Source organism: Tachypleus tridentatus, chromosome 6 (genome assembly GCF_004210375.1).
Source record: "Tachypleus tridentatus isolate NWPU-2018 chromosome 6, ASM421037v1, whole genome shotgun sequence".
NCBI lineage: Eukaryota > Metazoa > Arthropoda > Merostomata > Xiphosura > Limulidae > Tachypleus > Tachypleus tridentatus.
In genome coordinates this window covers 69,404,657-69,423,790 of record NC_134830.1, presented here as the reverse complement: position 1 = coordinate 69,423,790, position 19,134 = coordinate 69,404,657, and the positions used below count along the sequence as shown (strand labels likewise).

At 35.0% G+C, this 19,134-nt stretch overlaps 1 protein-coding gene across 1 annotated transcript in view; it reads right to left on the bottom strand.

The window, feature by feature from the left end:
• LOC143252757 (follistatin-related protein 5-like) overlaps positions 1 to 19,134 on the bottom strand; it is a 107,338-nt gene that overhangs the window by 33,068 nt on the left and 55,136 nt on the right. The window contains exon 3 of the mRNA XM_076505391.1: positions 3,101 to 3,203. Coding sequence (XP_076361506.1) covers positions 3,101 to 3,203 — 103 coding nt within the window. The remainder of the gene's footprint in view (positions 1 to 3,100; positions 3,204 to 19,134) is intronic.

The window sequence follows — 19,134 nt, the reverse complement described above, 5'->3', positions numbered from 1 at the left end:
AAGGCGGTTGCGTAGTGTAGGAATGTAGAGGGCGTGCTTAGATGTTGGATTATATTATTAATATAAAGAAACACCTTTATACGCTGTTCGCTATTCTGCATAGTGCTTTTCATAGTAGTTAAGACACTCGTCTTGTAATCCGAGGGTCGCAGGTTTGAATCCCCGTCACACCAAACATGCTCTCTCTTTCAGCCGTGGGGGCGTTATAATGTTATGGTCACTCCTACTCTTCCTTGGTAAAAGAATAGCCAAAGAGTTGGCGATGGGTGGTGATGACTAGTTCTCTTCCCTCTAGTCTTAAACTGCTAAATGAGGGACAGCTAGTGCAGATATCCCTTGTGCGCAAAATTCAAAACAAACCAAAACACTTTTGTTCCATAAAGCTTTCCTTAACGATTTTCTAAACTGGGTCCACTTTCACTTAAACATTTTCATTTTTATCACAAATAAAAAATTAACAATATCCTATTTTAAAATATTAAAGGATATTTAATTTGTCAAGGGAGAACTTTAACCAAAAAGCAGTTTTTCTTTGCCTATTATAATAATATTATGGTTCAAATATTCTGTGATATAATCACAATAATTATAACCAACCACAGAGAATAAGTCCTTTAGATTCTGAGGTAGAGACTTTAACTTGCTTTTTTTTCACTCGAGTTAATACGGATTCGTTTTTGGCTTAATATCGGGATTTGTTTTTAGATCTATTGTTTAGGAAAGATCCCCGCTGGTACAGTGGTAAATCTACCTATTTACAACGCTACAATCAGGGGTTTGGTTCCCCTCGGTGGACTCAGCAAATAGCCTGATGTGGCTTTGCTAAAAGAAAACACAAACACACTCGTTTAGAAACTCCTTATTCCTTTAGGCCGTATTTTAATGTAACTACAATACAGTCTTTTCCTCATGTATGCTTAATGAGAATGAAAATAAACAAATTTTACTTCTCTCGCCCTTTCAGCTCTGAAGGCTTTATAATGTGACGGTCAATGACACTACTCTTTGGTAAAAGAGAAACCCAAGAATTGGCAGTAGGTGGTAATGATTATCTGCCTTCCCTCTAGTCTTACACTGCTAAATTAGGGGCGGCTAGCGCATATAGATCTCTTGTAACTTTGCGCGAAATTCAAAAAACAAACAAACAATATAAAAATTTTGTAAACACAAAACATTTATTGGGTCATTGACTGAACTAAAATTGTTTAATTACAAGCCAGAATCGCAAGCTCTGAGCATTCTTTATTGGACTTCGTGCGAAACCTCGAACGTAAAGGAAATGCAACATCTTTTTAAATACGATATTTTTTAACAATGTTACTTTTACAAGAAAATTTCCAGCCTATCCAGAAATCTACATTCATCAAATAAATTATTGTCAAAGAGCATTAAGTGTAACTTATTTCTTCTTAATATATAGATATAATGAATTTAGCTTAGTTACAAAAAAAACAAGAAGTTTGTATCTATATACTCGTGTAGCTTTGCGCGAAATAAAAACAAACAAACAATAGAAACCATTTCTTCTTTAACACATTAAATGCAAAAATAAGATGGAGCTGCTCCATAATAAGTTTATTATAAGTTACTGTTTGCAGTGAGACCTAAAACGGACTGTCAAAACTTTATGTTTAATATTTCAAAATATGAGCATTAAAATTTACGTGATGCTGACTCACATGGATGAGGAGAATGAAAATTTATTTTCACAGAATAAAGTGTTTATCACAACAATATTTATGCATATCATTATAGTGAAATAAATTCTAAATATACAGAGTAATAACCCATAGCATGACCTTTCAGTAATATGATAATACAAAGTTATCATGCTCTTCACATTTCGCCATAATTTAAAAAGTCGCTGATGTTTTGCGAAAAGAGTTTGAGAATAAGAATATTCCAATATTTGAAGGGCAATTAGAACATAAAATAACATCCTTGAAAGCAATTTAACAAGGATAAGTGAGACATTGATAAATATTGGGATAAAGTAATTCAATAAGACCTTTGCTCATATATTTTTTATAAATATATTTATTTCCAGAATGTTAGTCTTAACGTTTCCAATTCTCTATAGTTCGAAGAAGTGTTTTAAGTTTGTATTGGGCTATAGACATACTGAAAGGAAGCTGTCTCTTAGCTACCAGTGGAAAAATAGTTCAGCATGTAAAACATAAGCACTAAACGATCAAAAATCGAATAGGGTCACAACATTAGGAATACTATTTTACTTCATTTTAATATTCTTTGGCTAAAAAATGAAACATTCACATTTTTTACGCTCTTACGTACCACACAAAAATACAAGTATTTTAAAACAATAGAATTATAGTGATACTTAGAGAACCTTTTAAATAATTATAAAATTATGTAGTTATCTCTTATAACATCTATTAATCAACAAATATTCAGTTTAAAGTTTCCTGATGGACTCGACGAAACTCTGCGTTAGAAATTTAAAAACTTTGTCTAAATGAAAGTGTTTGGAACATTCAAAACGGATACTTGCCCTTTTTCTAAAACATTTTAAAGAGATGTTTAAACGACCGTGGAATAAAATTAGCATAAAGTGTATACTGCAAAACCTCATCAGTCGTGGAATTAACTGAACAATTGTTGCTGGAAATAAACTTTAAAAAATATCATTTCAGAATTAAGAAAGCAAAGAAGAAATAACTACGTTTGTGTACGCACTCAAAGTTCTGCATAGCCAACATACTACAAGCTTAAAAAGCAAATATTTGGTATCTCCTTAGATGCTTTATGTAATAAATTATATAATATTATACGTAAATAGTTAAGTACAATCAACCTACTTTACAATTTAACAAATGCAGATTGTTTTCGTTCATTATTTATAATCTTTAAATAGTTTCCATATATAGATATTTAAGTGAAGCAATACTTTAAGTATATTCAAAAGAAGGCTAATCACGACAGAAAAAATATAAACTTCCTAGTTCAGAAGTCAGACTTGGCTGTTTTGCATTCATAATTCGATTTTCATATTTTATTACTCTCATTTGTAAAGCTCCCTTTACTGCACAGCACTAAAATATTATGGGTAAAACTGAACTGCTGGGAAAAAAATACTTACTTTCGTCACCCAACTTCTCAGCATATCCGGCTTTAAAATTAGTCCTCAATGATTGGTTTTCTCGATTTTCATTGAAATGTCCATATATTTCCCGGTGTCTCGACTGAATGAGAAAAGAGAAAAGTCAGAAATATCATATCCTGAACAACATATAGAAGTAAGAATACAAGTTATATAAATAATGTACACATACGAGGTCTGTTAAAAAAATACACGGGCTGTTTGAATTGCGCGGCTCCAGTTGGTTCCAGTGGAATCCGCTTGGTGTCGCTAGGTTCGCACAGATCAGCTGATTACGACGCCATTTCCCGATTGCAGATATCTTCATTGTGTATTAGCTACGCGGATTTAAGTGAAGTGCGATTTTTTCGTTTGGCGGATTTCAGAATGAATGACCTGAAGGAGCAACGACTTGCTGTGAAATTTTGTGTTAAACTTGGAAAATCTGCAACTGAAACTTTTGCTATGCTTAACACGGCTTACGGTGATGTTGCTATGAATCGTACGGCATGTTTCAAGTGGCATGAACGTTTTAAGGATGGTCGACAGTCCATTGAAGATGATGAGCGTCCTGGACGTCCTTCCACGTCAACTGACGACCCACACGTCGACAAAATCAACACCCTGGTGCGGGAAAATCGACGTCTGACTGTTAGGGAGCTTGCTGAAGAGTGTGGGATATCAGTTGGATCTTGTTACGAGATTTTGACCGAAAAATTGAAGATGCACCGCGTTGCTGCGAAATTTGTGCCTCAGAACTCTTGCGTTTTTGACCAAACACTCGATCGCTGTTCTTCCCCACCCCCCTACTCACATGACCTTGCTCCTTGCGATGTTTTCTTGTTCCCCAAACTCAAAAGACCCTTGAAAGGAAGAAGATTTGAGACGATTTTCGAGATTAAAGCAAATGCGACGAAGGAGCTGGAGGACATTACAAAAGAAGCTTACCAGGACTGTTTCAACAAGTGGAAACACCGTTGGGATAAGTGTGTGCATTGGGGAGGAGAGTACTTTGAAGGGGTCCCAGACCTGTAACTTATAAATAAAGTACATTTTGTTTTATGACGTCAGTCCGCGTATTTTTTGAACAGCCCTCGTATACACACAACTTTGTTTTGGATAGCTTTCGGAAAAGAAATATTATTCACAGAGAATCCAAATGTCTAAAAGGAATGGCGGCTCACGCTTTGATTTTTTTAATTACAAAAGATAAACAAATTAATAATAGTAATTGATGAAAGGTATGCATTATAAATTTATTACGGCTTTGAAATTTGAAAGTTAAGTTTAATGTAAGCTGCGATTAATTTTCAGCAACTTTTAAACACCGTATGTTATTTATATTCGAGAGAAACACCAAGCCTAAAGACTGGTTCATAAATATATTGTTTGTTTTTTCTCTCTTTTATACAACTAGGGCTTTCAGCGCTAAAAGTCTGGTCTTGATAGTCGAGATGGGTACCGTACAGACAGGATGTTATGTAATTTTGTGGTTAATAGAAAACGAACAAAGCCATAGAATTAAAATGTTTCTTGTATATTTAGAAAATTCACATGTTAATATTTTAAAGAAAATACTCATGTTGATTAAAAATGAGTTTTATCAACTTAAAGTACAAATATTTCTACTAATATTTTTAAACCACCTGTTAAGATACACATAAATGGGGGTTGGATAAAATAATAGAAACACCCGATGTGGAATTATTGTATATTTGTCGATCAAAACTTCTTCCGATTGTTGAAATAATGTTAAATGGTAGACATGTGCTTCGAAGATTGGTCTCTAAAACTAACCATAAAGGCTCGATAATATTCACATCCGGTGGTGGCTGTGGTCAAGTTAAGTGTGAATCCAACAATATAAAAAAACACGAAATTGGCCCATTGTTTTATTATTTAGGTATAAATTATTCATCGTGCAATAAACTAAGTAATCATTACCATTGCTCTATCTTTCAGTGAGAACGTAGGCCCTAAAATGTTCTATAAGAAAACACGTTACAACTATCAGCCTTCACAACACTTTAGTATTGGCACACACAAAATCCAGGGTGTACAGTTCTTTGAGTTTTGCCACATCTGATGAGGTCCATTTAGTGAGAAAAATTTAAAATATGATTCATCTGATCAAATCACATCCTTTAATTGGTCATCGGTCTTACATATGTTTTTTTTCATATTTTGTTTTTTTGGTGTTGCTAGAGGTTTCTGAATGGCAGACGGTAGTCCATTTTGTTACCTTCTAGTTGTGAGCTAAAACGTTAGGTTCTGCGCATCACTTATTTACATTCCAATCTCTTGGTTTTGTCTAATTCTCGTGTTCTCGTCTGCCATAATATGTCAAGTTAGTTTATTGACCATTATTATGTTTGTTTGATGTGTTTTTATTTGTCGATATTCATGGAGACATCACTTTTGGCACTGTTCCTCGAGATACGTTCATTATTTTAGTTTTCCCTGTCACTGAGAGTGTACTTAGACGTTCCCGTACAATCACTTCTATTGGGATATTCGAAGGAATGTTCTAATTTGGCGTTTTTAGGAACTTTATATGAATAACACATTATTGTTTGTTTGCTTTATTCATAGAAAGAAAAATCCAATGATACCAAATAATTTACTGCATAATTAAATTGTAGTACCTTTACATTTACCATTTACCATACACCAAAATTACGAGATGATTCTATTATGATGCCCAACCTTGAAACGCTTGCAAAATATAAAGAAAATTATTTAATTATAGAAAAATTTAAAAATAATCTGTAATGGTAATTTTTTTATTACAAGTAAACTAAAACGTTAATATTTATTCAAATGACGCTCCCCACCAGTCGCACAGCGACATGTCTGCTGACTTACAACGCCAAAATCCGCGTATCTATACCCGTGGTGGGTAGAGCACAGATAACCCATTGTGTGGCTTTGTGCTAAATTATGAACAACAATCCATATCAGCCTATTTATTCACGGTTATTTTTAGTGTGCGTGTTTTCAAATGTGGTAAAAATGGATAAAAATAAGGTTAAAACAGTTGTAATAAGTGTTAAATTTCTTAAATTTTAAAATCGATTTATCAATTATGGGGTAAAACAACATCAGTGGACTCTTTTTGAATGCAGCAACCATTCAGTTGTTTTCTTTGCCTTTATCCTCACAACTATTTTTTTTAATCTACAAGCAACAACTAAAAGCACTTTACACTTAACTTATTCTTGTAGAGTCGTTAGTAATATCTAAAGTATCATACACTGCCTTTACACTTGACTTATTCTTGTAGAGTCGTTAGTAATATCTAAAGTATCATACACTGCACTAGTTCAAGTGTTGTGGCTCATGAATTGTCACTTAATCACGTTTTTTCATACATGTAGTAGTTAAACAACTAATAGGTACTAGGATAAGCGAGGTACTAGAATCAATATATACAATGTTATAATTTCACCTGAGCAGCTTCTAATTTTCTAACTAGATAGCGTATTAATTCATCAACAGATCGCTTTTGTTGGATTTTCACCTCATATCGAATTCAACCACTTTTCAAATCTTTACAGACTCCGCAAAATAGCGGAATAGTTTTTTTTTACCTACTTGTCGAGTAACGTGTTTGATAACAGATTTATCTATTAGTAGTTATAGCGAAAAATATACATTTTAAATTAATATTAAAGAAGCTCAGTTGAATGTCAAATTCGACGCTTGCGCTATGCTTGTTTGTTTAATTGAATTTCGCGCAAAACTACTCGAGGGCTATCTCCGCTAGCCGTCCCTAATTTAGCAGTGTAAGACTAGAGGGAAGGCAGCTAGTCATCACCACCCACCGCCAACTCTTGGGCTACTCTTTTACCAACGAATAGTGGGATTGACTGTCATATTATAACGTTCCCACGGTTGAAAGGGCGAGCATCTTTGGTGTGACTTGGATTTGAACCCGCGACCCTCGGATTACGAGTCAAACGCCTTAACACGCTTGGCCATGCCGGGCCACTTGCGCTATACAAGAAAGAGAAGTCACTCTCGTGTATACCGTGATTACTTTCAGACAACACAAGTGCAGCATACAGTTCTATGACAGTCGTAAAATACTTTTTGTTTGTTTTTTAATTTTGCGAAAAGCTAAACGAGGGCTATCTGCGCTATCCGTTCGTAATTAAACAGTGTAAGACTAGATGGAAGGCTCCTAGTCATCACCATCCAACCGCCCATTCTTGGAATACACTTTTGTCAACGAATAGTGGGATTGATCGTAACATTATAACGTCCTACGGCTGAAAGGGGGAGCATACATGTTTGGTGTGACGGGGATTCGATCCTGCGCCCGTGAAACTGCGAGTCGTGCGCCTTAACTACCTGGCCATGCCGGGCCCACCGAATAAATCGTCGCTTGGCGACACACTTTCCTAGAGCTGCAATTTTATAAATTAGATTCTCAACCTGAAGGGACCTAGGAAGGTCGAAACGTTGTTTTCTCCTTATCAATAAAAGTGTTAATACTACATATTACAGCATTATGTATTTCAATAATGTTCTTAGAAATTTCAACTGGTGACATTTAACCAACCTGTGAATAATCGAAAGAGTTTGCTTCTCCAGACTACAAATACGTCAATTATGTAACGAACGAATAAATAACCTTCCAAAGATAACAGACGTTTTGTCATAGTGATAAAAATGTGACTCTTGGATCCCCAAATATTATCAATTCATGACCCACCTGAGTGGTCAGGTAATTTTCTTTGACGCATGTTCTAATGTTTTTCAATAAACTCTGGAAATGCTTTTAATGTACTTTGATTCTACAAAAAATATTTTGGGATTAAAGATAGAATTATGTTTATAATATTTAATGTTCTGTGACCTCCCCTGACATCTCTTGAAACAGAATGACTTACACTAAGAGTTTATTTTATTCTGTATTAACGTCTTAATATTTGTCCGTGATGACGAGAAAACCAACTTGTAGAGAAAAATATATATGTACAAAAGGCTGGTATGGATAGAGAAAGCTCTATGTAGAGAAGCGAACAACACTTCGACCTTCTTCAGTCATCGTCAAGTTCACAAAGAAAGAAAAAGGTAACTGACCGATAGCTGACCGCATGTTGGAAGGCGGTTGTGTAATTAAGTGTAGAAATGTAGAGGGCGTGCTCAGATGTTGGATCTCAATATCTGATGTGACCAAACAACCTACCGTGTATAATACAACAACAAAAAACTGCACTATTGCTGCGTCGTGGGTTAGAAATAAGAAATTAATTTTTGTCGCTGTGAAAAATTACGTAAAAAGAAGCGCGATAGAAGGACATTAATTTTCCACTTTTATGATGATAAACACATACATTCATTAGTTTCCGCGTTGTAGAAGCACTTCATTGCGAAATTTGATTCTTTTTAAACAGTAGAGTTTTGAGATAAAGTTAATTTAATTAAATATTCATGTATCTTAAGTACTAACGTATCACCAGTTTTCTGCGTATAATTATTTTATTCACGAATCTACGACAACGTTATTTTTCAGACATAGCAGACACGACAATTTTCAAGACCAAGGAAACGTAAATGCCTTTTTTTATATCAATTACGTTTCGCCTTATTTATATAGATAGAGTACAATAAGTTAGAATGATAAAAATCTCTATAACTCAGTATATTCCTACAAAAATGGTATTGACTAAACTACTTGTAGTAGATAGCAGCTCGTTGACAAGGTTTAGTTTGTTTTGAATTTCGCGCAAAACTACTCGAGAGCTATCTGTGCTAATCGTCCCTAATTTAGTAGTGTACGACTAGAGAGAAGGTAGCTAGTTGTCACCACCCACCGCCAACTATTGGATTAATCTTTTACCAACGATTAGTGGTATTGACCGTCACATTCCAAAGCCCCCACGGCTCAAAGGGCGAGAGGGATTCGAACCCGCGACCCTCGGATTACGAGTCGCACGTCTTTACACACTTGGCCACGCCACTACAAATTAGAGGGAAGACACCATTCATCTCCAACTTTTGGTTACCCTTTATTAACGAAAGGTGGGACTGAACGTGACATTATAACATCCACATGGTTGAAAAGGTGGACATGTTTGGAGACTTGTCAAAGTGTAGCTAAATTCTTCACTTTGTGAATACTGATATTACTCGGGATTGGCTTGAGGTGTGTTTTCTTTGTCTCGTGCTGTTTAAAATGTCTACTTTTACAAGTTACGTCGCTTTAATAGCGCAGTGAAGGCTTCTTCTCCAATCGTAACTCCGCCATGATAGCATTGCGCTATTTAATGGTCTAAACTTGTCGCGAACATACATGCTAAAAGCTAATCGTGGACTCACAGCTGTTACCTGCAGCGGTTCCCCACCACACTAAAATGTGTATAATATTCTTATAAGTGCAATTAACCTTCCATAGAGTACCATAAGTTATCTTACCACGTGTTACAAATTCGCTTGTGTTTTTAGAATCCACATTAATGCAATAGAAATGTCAATTATTTTCTTTTCAGAAGACAGCTTTATCTCGAATTTTTGGAAAACTTCCAATCATACACCAGTACAATAGATCAAACGAATATAAAATGCATTATGATCGAGGACCCGATAACTTTACTCACAATTTAATACGAAATTAGAAAATTCGTCCTCCTTTGAAAGTCGCGAATTTTTAATTTAATTTTTCAGAAATACTAGGAAGGTGGAAGAAAAGAGTGTTTAATAAATTTTAAAAATCTTGATCGTTTATTTTGCTATTATATGAGGGTTGTGTGATAAATATTGCAGTAACCCACTTCCAAAACAAATATATTGGATCTTTCATTTACAGAATTTTCTGGGTTTGTAAAATAATGAACGTACATATCTCATGATTTAAAACAATATAACTGTTGTCCAAGAACAAATAAGATGGTAGACAATTTGTTCGTGATGAACATATCTTTCGGTTTTGTTTCAAAATATACAGTAAATGTTTCACACATCCTAAATCATATTTTAATCGTTATAGAAGTTAATGTTCGTATATATTTATAGGTTTTCAACGTTGGATAAATCTTCGCAGTGAACATGAATAATTAAGTTGCAATTGGAATACACTAATCCATCACAAGTAAGTTTAAGAATTAGATGTGAATTTTAAATCCTATTAATAAAGAAAAAACAACAACTAGGTAATGACGCTGATGAGCTACATCCATTCCCGATTTCTTATTTGAGGTCTTCATGAAACAGTATGAGCTACTTCTGATTCTAAATGAAATAGCTCGGGAAGACTTGAGATTGCGTGACTGGCGCCAGATAACTATACTTTCGAAATAAATGGAAATTATTCAGGAAACAATTAAAGAGAAAATGTGTGTGTTTGTGTGTGTGTCTGTGTGTGTTTATATATATATATACACACACACACATACACACACAAGAGAGAGAGAGCTGTAATGTAAATGTCATTATCCCTAAATTGGTATCTTCAGCAAAGTCTCGCAATGTCTAAAATATTTTCATTGATAAAAGATATATTAAAATAAAGCAAGTAACACACAAAAATACATATATTATTTAGAGTTTTTAGTAAGAAAACCAAATCCCTAGTGAAATATAGCTTTTACATGAACCTACAAAAGATATAATGTCAATTTCGAAACGTCAGTGCATGGTTCCACTGAAAGTTTTAGATGTTCCCAGACAATGTTTGGTTTGGTTTGAATCTCGCACAAAGCTACACGAGTGCTATTTGAGTTAGTTGTTCCTAATTAAATCTCTCACAAAGCTGCACGAGGGCTATCTGAGCTAGTTGTTCCTAATTTAGCAGTGTAAAACTATAGAGAAGGCAGTTAGTCATCACCACCCACCGCCAACTCTTAGGCTACTCTTTTACCAACGAATAGTGGGAGTGACCATTACATTATGATGCCTCCACGGCTGAAAGAGCTAGCATGTTTAGTGAGACGGAGATTTGAACCTCCGGTCCTCAGATTACGAGTCAAGTGCCTTAACCACCTGGCCATGCCGGGCCCAGACAATGTTTAAACTATAACTTTTTTTAAATGTCTATAGTAAACTAACGTTTTCTGTTGTTGGTTTTAACTTCTTATTTGGTTATGAAAAAGAAAACTTTATTTTGATTTTAGAATAATAAGAGACGATGATGGAGCGAGCTACACCCTTTTAACCAGTTCGTTTATTATGTTCATAAATACACTTGAGAATCAGTTCCAACATTTTTTATTATTCCAGGTTTGTCTTTGTCTATGTGGTTCTCTTCTCTTCTTGTTACCTCACAACAGTTTAGGCGGTAGCCAATAATGTTCTCTCTGAAATTATGATTATGAAATTATTAACCTTTTTTTGTTATAGCGATGTAATTAGCTTCTAAGAAAGCTCTGCTAATACAGGGTGGAGTACGTTGTATTTGACTATGCAAATCAGCAAATCACGCGACATCCACAGCCAATGTAAAGTCGTGATGAAATAGAATGTTGACATTTGCAATCCTTGTTTGATTTCGTATTCCATCCGGATGGTTACAATGTGGACTAACTCTAAGACACAAAACATATCAAGGAAAATATGTTGTAACACTCGCCATCTAATACACAACAAAATGCGTATAATACATACACCGACACTCAGACAATCAACTTTCATAACAACCCTTATATACAAGTGTCCCTTGGAGAAAGTTTAAATACAATTATGTTTAACACAGCTTACAATGACCAAAATAACCAATACTCTAAAGAGAAAATCAAATCACAGTATTCAAGTTGATATAAATTGAAACTAAGTCGTTCACGCATAAAAATAACTTAATTATTTGAGCTAATGAGAAGCAGCAAATACACGAATAAGAAAAATCAGCACATAAACAAGATGGCCGACATGCCTCGAGTCTACAACGGATTACATTACATAGTAAGTATTTCAAGCTAAATAATCAGTTAATTCATACCCACTTCCCCGCAATTTTTACTAAAATAAATTTAATTATTTGCTACTATCTGAATGATAAGGGTGAGTTTAGTGAAGAGTGAGTCAATTTCTCATGTATGTTCGAGGGGTCGGGGCGAGTACCGTAATAAGTCTTTATTTTTAGAATCTAAAGATACCTTAATACCACAACCAGAAATATACGGATCCTCTTCACTAATTCATTCCGGTTTGTTATTTGGCTTCATCTTCTACCACATGTGAAGTGTTCGATTCAATACAACTTGCCCCCCAGTGTCATAGCGGTATGTCTCCAGACATACAACGCTAAAACCTGGTTTCGATATTCATAGTGGATAGATCACAGATAACCCATTGTGTAGCTTATTGTCTGTCGTATCTTTCACATTTCAAGAAGTATGACGACATTTCTACTACATGGAATATTGTATTTCAACACATAACTTGTAATGGACAGGTGATTAGGGCACTCGACTCGTAAACTGAGGGTCGCGGGTTTGGATTCCCGCCACAAACATGCTCAGCCGTGGGGGCATTATAATGCGATGGTCAATCCCACTATTCGTTGGTAAAGGAGTAGCCCAAGAGTTGGCGGTTGGTGGTGATGACTAGCTGCCTCTGCTAAATTTGGAACGGCTGGCGCAGATAGCCCTCGTGTATCTTGCGCGAGATTCAAAACAAACCAAATATCTCGTTCAAGTCTGAACAACTAATAGTTCTAATTTTCATGTAAATACTCGTTTATGATCAATTCAGACTTTCTGTGCTGCGATGTCGTGCACTTCAAAAAGTAAAGGTTATGAAGTGTTAATACTCATTCCACTTATTATGGTGCTTATCAAGAAAGGATCGCATCTTAATTTTAATGTTTCGATTAGCACTTAATAACGTTGGCCTGTTAGTGGAGTAATGTTTTCATTCTATGTTTTACTTTTACAAGAGAACAAGGACTTTTTCCAAAACATCACTAGCGAATTCAGTTCTTCAGTCATACACCATGAACTTTGAAGTACCAAATACACAAGAAGCGTCCTTAACTAGTTTTAGCAGCTACGTGAGTAGTGGCGTCAGGAACACGAGGCAATGTAAACACATTTTGTAAAGAAATCAATAAAGACAATTAAATATTTCTATATTTTGTATGTAGTAGGTAGAGATCCTATAATATCTGTTCTCAATAATTACTCAAGGAAAAGTAGGATGTACCGAAATCAGGACAGCGCTTAGTTTCTGGGTTCGTTAGTTGATAAATGTAAATGTTTACGTAGTGTTTAAGATAACTCAATATATCTGGTCAGTAAGTTCTGGATTTTAATCTTTATAATGTTATAGATATTTCTAAATGTCCAGATAAAGGGTGATCATGCAATATGATTAGATAATACTTGTGTATCTTGTATCTCTTGTTGGGAGTGTTGAAGAGTGCAAGGTTTAGAGTATATTACATTTCAGTTGCTTGTGTTTCCCTGGGAGTTGCTTCATAAGCTTAAATATTCCTAACATTTTAGTAATAAAAACAGGCGATGTTTCCTCCTTTTGAAAAGTTTTACCTAGTATTTGTAGAAGTTTATCATGGGAATGCTTTCAAAAAGTGTATTGAAAGCTGTACACAAAATCTACCCACGCACTCAACATCGGTCGGATGTTCTAAACACCATTTGTGGAAAGGGATACTTTAAATCGTTGGCAAATCTTTTTAGCAATATATCATTTGGCAGACAGTTAGGTGTTATATAAATGTTTCGTTCGCAAAGCCATTAATGTGGACAAATACCGCCTGAATTAGACAAAATAAGTGGTTCTAGTGAAAGGAAGGTTCTACGTTAGAGGAGATAGTTTTATAATTAAATTTTCATTTGGAATAAGAAAGTGGTGGGAGCGAAAAATCAATCCGGCTGTGTACTAACAAGTGTAGATGACGTATTCAGTATAACGGTTGGGAATTGAAAATAATTAGAGCAAGGGAATATTGTGTTCTAATTTGAACTTTCTTTCTCGGAAGATCTGGACACTGATATCTTTGATTTTGGTAATACTTTCCATGGGTATTATTTTTGTACACATTTAGTTAAAAAAGCATAACATTTTTAATGTTGGGGTCGAGGGTTCGAACCATATGTTTGGCGCCAACTTGCGTCTCTTCTTTTGTTGCGTATTCAACTAAACAGTGATGAAGGGTACAGTGTGAGTTAACTATTGACACAGAATGTATCAAAGAAAACATGTTGTATTATTGGCCACATGTTACACGCTAAAATGCTTATATTAATATAAACACTCGAACAATCATCACTTCTTATGTATATAAGAGTCTTCTAGTGGAAGGTTTTATTAAGTTGTACTTAACACAGATTAGAATGCCAAGAAACAGTCAAGTTCAGAAGTTTCTAAATATTACTTACGTTAATAATGTTCAAGTGAATACAAGTAATAAATTGGAACTAAATCGTTCACATGCAAAATAACTTATGTACGATTCCCCACGTGATCTGGTGGTCAAGCATTCAGCACAGAAAGCTTCTTTGTAGTTAAGCACAAAGCTACACAATGGACTGTCTCTGCTCTGACCACCAAGAGTATCGAAACTCGGTTTATATCGTTGTAAGTTCGCTGTGCCACTTGGTAGGGGGAAGCAGCACAGAAAGAGACGGCTAGCACGCCTCGAGATTATGACTACGTTACATGATATAGTGAGTATTTCCGATTTACTAACCACGTTACAAGTTGTTTACGGTTCATAGATATTGTAATGCCATTGAAAACTGGGTAGAATCTGTGACAGCCCTTTTATTACGTAAAATATTCGTACAATCAGAGCAAAGCATAAAAATGTGCCCATACATGGAATTTAGAATTTCCAAAACGGGAATATTCTTTGTATTTAGTAGGATTATAAGACAAAAGAATGTGGACCAACTTGGAGTATCGGGACCATCCAAATAGATACCTGCAACATCTTGTATTCAGCTGAAGTAAACAATTGCAGCGTCTTGTGACAGTTGAGAATGTGTGAACACAAATATCAGCGGTAAAAGCCATCTGCTTGCCCCCGGCAATAGGCAATATAATCAATAAGGACCCCTGTCTGCTTTGTTTCGTTTCTAGAGCCGAGCTACAATGGACTATCTGCTGTGTCCACCGCAGGGAATAAAGCCAAAATTTTAGCTCCTGCTTGAAAATGCGACACAAATCATGCGTGAACAAACTGTTTGCATGACATTTATAGTCAAAAATCGCACACTTCAAGCAAGTGGAAAATGAGACAGGTATTTGTGCTATTTCATACAAAGACATGCAAATTAAGTCACAGAATACAGCGCCTTATCTGTGTAATTGGACCGGTTAAACGAGTGCAAGGAAATCGTTGTACCTATATAGATATAAAAGCTATGATGGAAGGAGTGATGTAATTTGAATATGACAGCCTTACGATTAAGCCTCCTTCAATAGAAACCAGAGACAGAGCTACTGTCAAACTGCAAGACCGTCACAGTTAAAGCAAGACCGGCCGTTGAAATAGGGGCTGTAACGACGTGGTGAGATTCCAAAAACCCTCTTAATGTAAGATACTTAGCCCTTTGTATTTCATCCCTTGTGCAAACGGATGTTAGCCGCAAGAAACTACTTTATCCGATTAGCGACGTGAAACTTGAGAAACTAAACTAAGCAATACAATTCATTCGTCGCACAATTTATTGAAAAGAAAAGTTGCCACATTGAAATACAGTTACCCTCAGCTACATCTTAAAACAAGACTACGTGGCTACACAACTATAGAATAGTATTAGGTACAAGTACCTTCCAGATATAATCAGTGTGTGTCATTAATATGGTACATAATATATATAGTCATTTATATATACTAGCTGGGGGACCCGCACCTTGGATGGAAGTTATATAAATTCAAGATTAATGAAAGGTTATCTTAGGACATAAACATTTGTTTCCTTTATATGTAATTAAAAAGCAACAAGACCCAAAATACCTATAAAAAACAGCAAAACGTGAAATGTGAATCCGTAAATTTGAATGTATCTGCTCATGGAACAAACAAAAATTCATGTCAAATTTGGTAAAGATCCATCAACAGGGGCGAAGTAACTGTAAAAACGAACTCTGCAAAAACTCGTAAAAACCACAAAATTGAAAATTTATACGTATTTTTCCGTGCACGTAATGAACTTCCATACCAATTTTGGTGAACATCTATCCACACCCTGCGTAGTATTCACATGGACATACAAATGAGAGTACTATTATATTTGCATGGATGGCGCCAGTGCATTAGATCTGCATGTGACGTATTCATGACGTCACATTTTCATCCTGAGAATGAAGAAAAATAAAGTTCTTTGCAATAGGAAGTGGATGTGAAACGGTAAAATCAGGACCATTACTGCAAATTTATATGCACACAGGATAAAAATTTCCCGAAGTTGAGGGCTGCACATCGAGTAATAAAAAGGTTTTTCAGTATCATTCAAGCAAGAGTTCCATTATAGTATGATGTAGCACATAAGTAAGTTGTTTTTACTAACCAATGCAATGAAATGAGGAGTTCACCTTTAACCCCCTTATCCAACCTGTATTTATACAGTACATTATTGGTGTGTCCATATAGTACAACATATTGAGTACTTTTTGTTTTGCTTTCTACAATATTTATTTTTGGGACTTGAGGAGAAGGATTGTTTTTTGTTTTTTTAAATTTCCGGCAAAGTTAGTCGAGGGCTATGTACGCTAGCCGTCCCTAATTTAGCAGTGTAACACCAGAGGAAAGGCAGCTAGTCGTCACCGCCTACCGTCAACTCTTGGGCTATTCTTTTACCAACAAATAGTGGGACTGACCGTCACATTATAACGCTCCCACGACTGAAAGGGCGAGAATGTTTGGTGCGATCGGGATTTGAACCCGCGACCCTCAGATTACGAGTTGAACGCCTTAACCCACCTGGCCATGCCGGGCCTAGAGGAGAAGGAAAGATCTACGTAAAGGAAAATCATATGTGAGGATTTGGAATAATGTCCATATGCAGAATAACTGAGGTACGTCTTAAAGTATAGTTAAGCGCACGAAATACAACGTAATCTGTTTTAAAATGAATGATAAAGAATATAATGTTTAGAGAGTTGTGTTACAGTTACTGTTCTTCTTGCTTGGTGTTGTATGGTTCCAGAGAGCTGAGTTACGTAAAGTTTATTCCCCCTTGTATGGTGTTATTGTTTTACATATCTGCGTTACGCTTTATCTAGTGCTATGTTATCTTGCAAGACCATGTTACTCATTTTACTTCCTTTGCTTGCTTTTGTATTGTTTTAGAGAACAGAGATATTACTTGTTTCATATTATATTGTTTTAGAGAACAGAGATATTACTTGTTTCATATTATATTGTTTTAGAGAACAGAGATATTACTTGTTTCATATTATGTAGTTTTAGAGAACAGAGATATTACTTTTTTCAAATTATATTGTTTTAGAGAGCTGCGGTATTTAATTTTTTCTTTTTGTTTGATAACTTCTTGTTTTAGAGAGTCGTGTTATTGTCTTTGTTTTTATTGTTTGGAATTATATTGTTCTAGAAAGTTACATTACGCTTTAAACATTATTTGATATCGTATTTTTGTAAAAAGTTGTATTGCACTGTTTGTTCTTTTTGTTTGGGGTTGATTTGGGCAAATACATATATCCCTATCTTTTTGCACCTTTACAAAGTAAAAACAATGAAAATGCAGAAGTTTACTTAGTTAGCATTAAGTTGATTTAATAATTTATGCTCTTAAACTCATTATATGTTTCCATCGAACACTACTTTAAGATTGAGATCAACATGTGACATGTGTCTTCAACTGTTTCAACTCCTTTAGCAATAGTTATAAAACATTTATATCGTTGATATTGCAAAATAGTGTAGAACTAAATTCATATGCACTTAAGATCCAGCTATATTAAATTTTACTTGTGAAACGTATGTGTCAAGAACAAAATTGACTAACCCATTAGTTCTAATATAAATGTATTAAACCACGCTTCGCCAAGCCTTGAAATAATTCAACTATATGTAAATTACGTTGTTGCATTTATACAATAATGAGAAGATACATTAATAATTAAGAGGGGGACTACGTTTAAAATAGGGTCGATATTATTACTCTTTATCTGCTGTCTAAAACACATCTACATGAAAATAACAGGTACAGTTGGTTGAAAATATCATACATAAAAATTCTCTTTCATAATAAGTTCCTCCAAATGAAATTATGTAACCATAGCAACTAAAGCAAAAGTAAAATTAGTCAAGAAATCCCTTGTTTCCAGTTGAACAGAAACATAACATACATTCCCATATGAACTACCATCTCCAATTCAGTACTATAAGCCGAATTACGAGGCTTATACACGAACTACGTACACACACACGACATTGCTTGAATAGATCGCGTGTCTTTGTCTTACCCTTGCTTACGGTGTATAGATTAATTCACTCTTTGACCAAGATAACTTTACTACTGACGAAAGATAACATTGGTTGTATGGGCAGAGTTTTCTGTCCAATATGAGCGATTTATATGATCTATTATTGTTATTTTTATACGGAAAAGAAGCTGAAAACAAATTAATTCAACTGGAATATTGACGAAACTACAGCTTCCTAGCAACGAAACCGAAGTATTGTAAAACTGCTAAAATGGCATAAACACAGGGGTACAAAACGACGTTTTCAAAGCCATGGTCGTAGATTTGTTCTTTGTAGGAATGTATACATGCTTTATTTCTGTCACTTGAAAGGACGTATACAACTTCAGGTAACATACAAAACTGATATGAAACTTTGGGTATACACATGTTAAATTATATCGTATAAGCACATTCTACGATAAAAATAGTGGTAGTAGTTTTACGGAATAAAATTGTATTTAAGTTACAGAAAAAGTAGAACAACAAGATTTTACACGAATGTTATTTTTGTATTTAAAGACGGTCTATATGGGTATTAACATTTTAATTTAAACAAGTACAGAACAACGTTTCGACCTTATGCCATCTTCAGGTTAACAAAACCAGACTTTACTCTCTTGATAGCAGTTCCTAATATA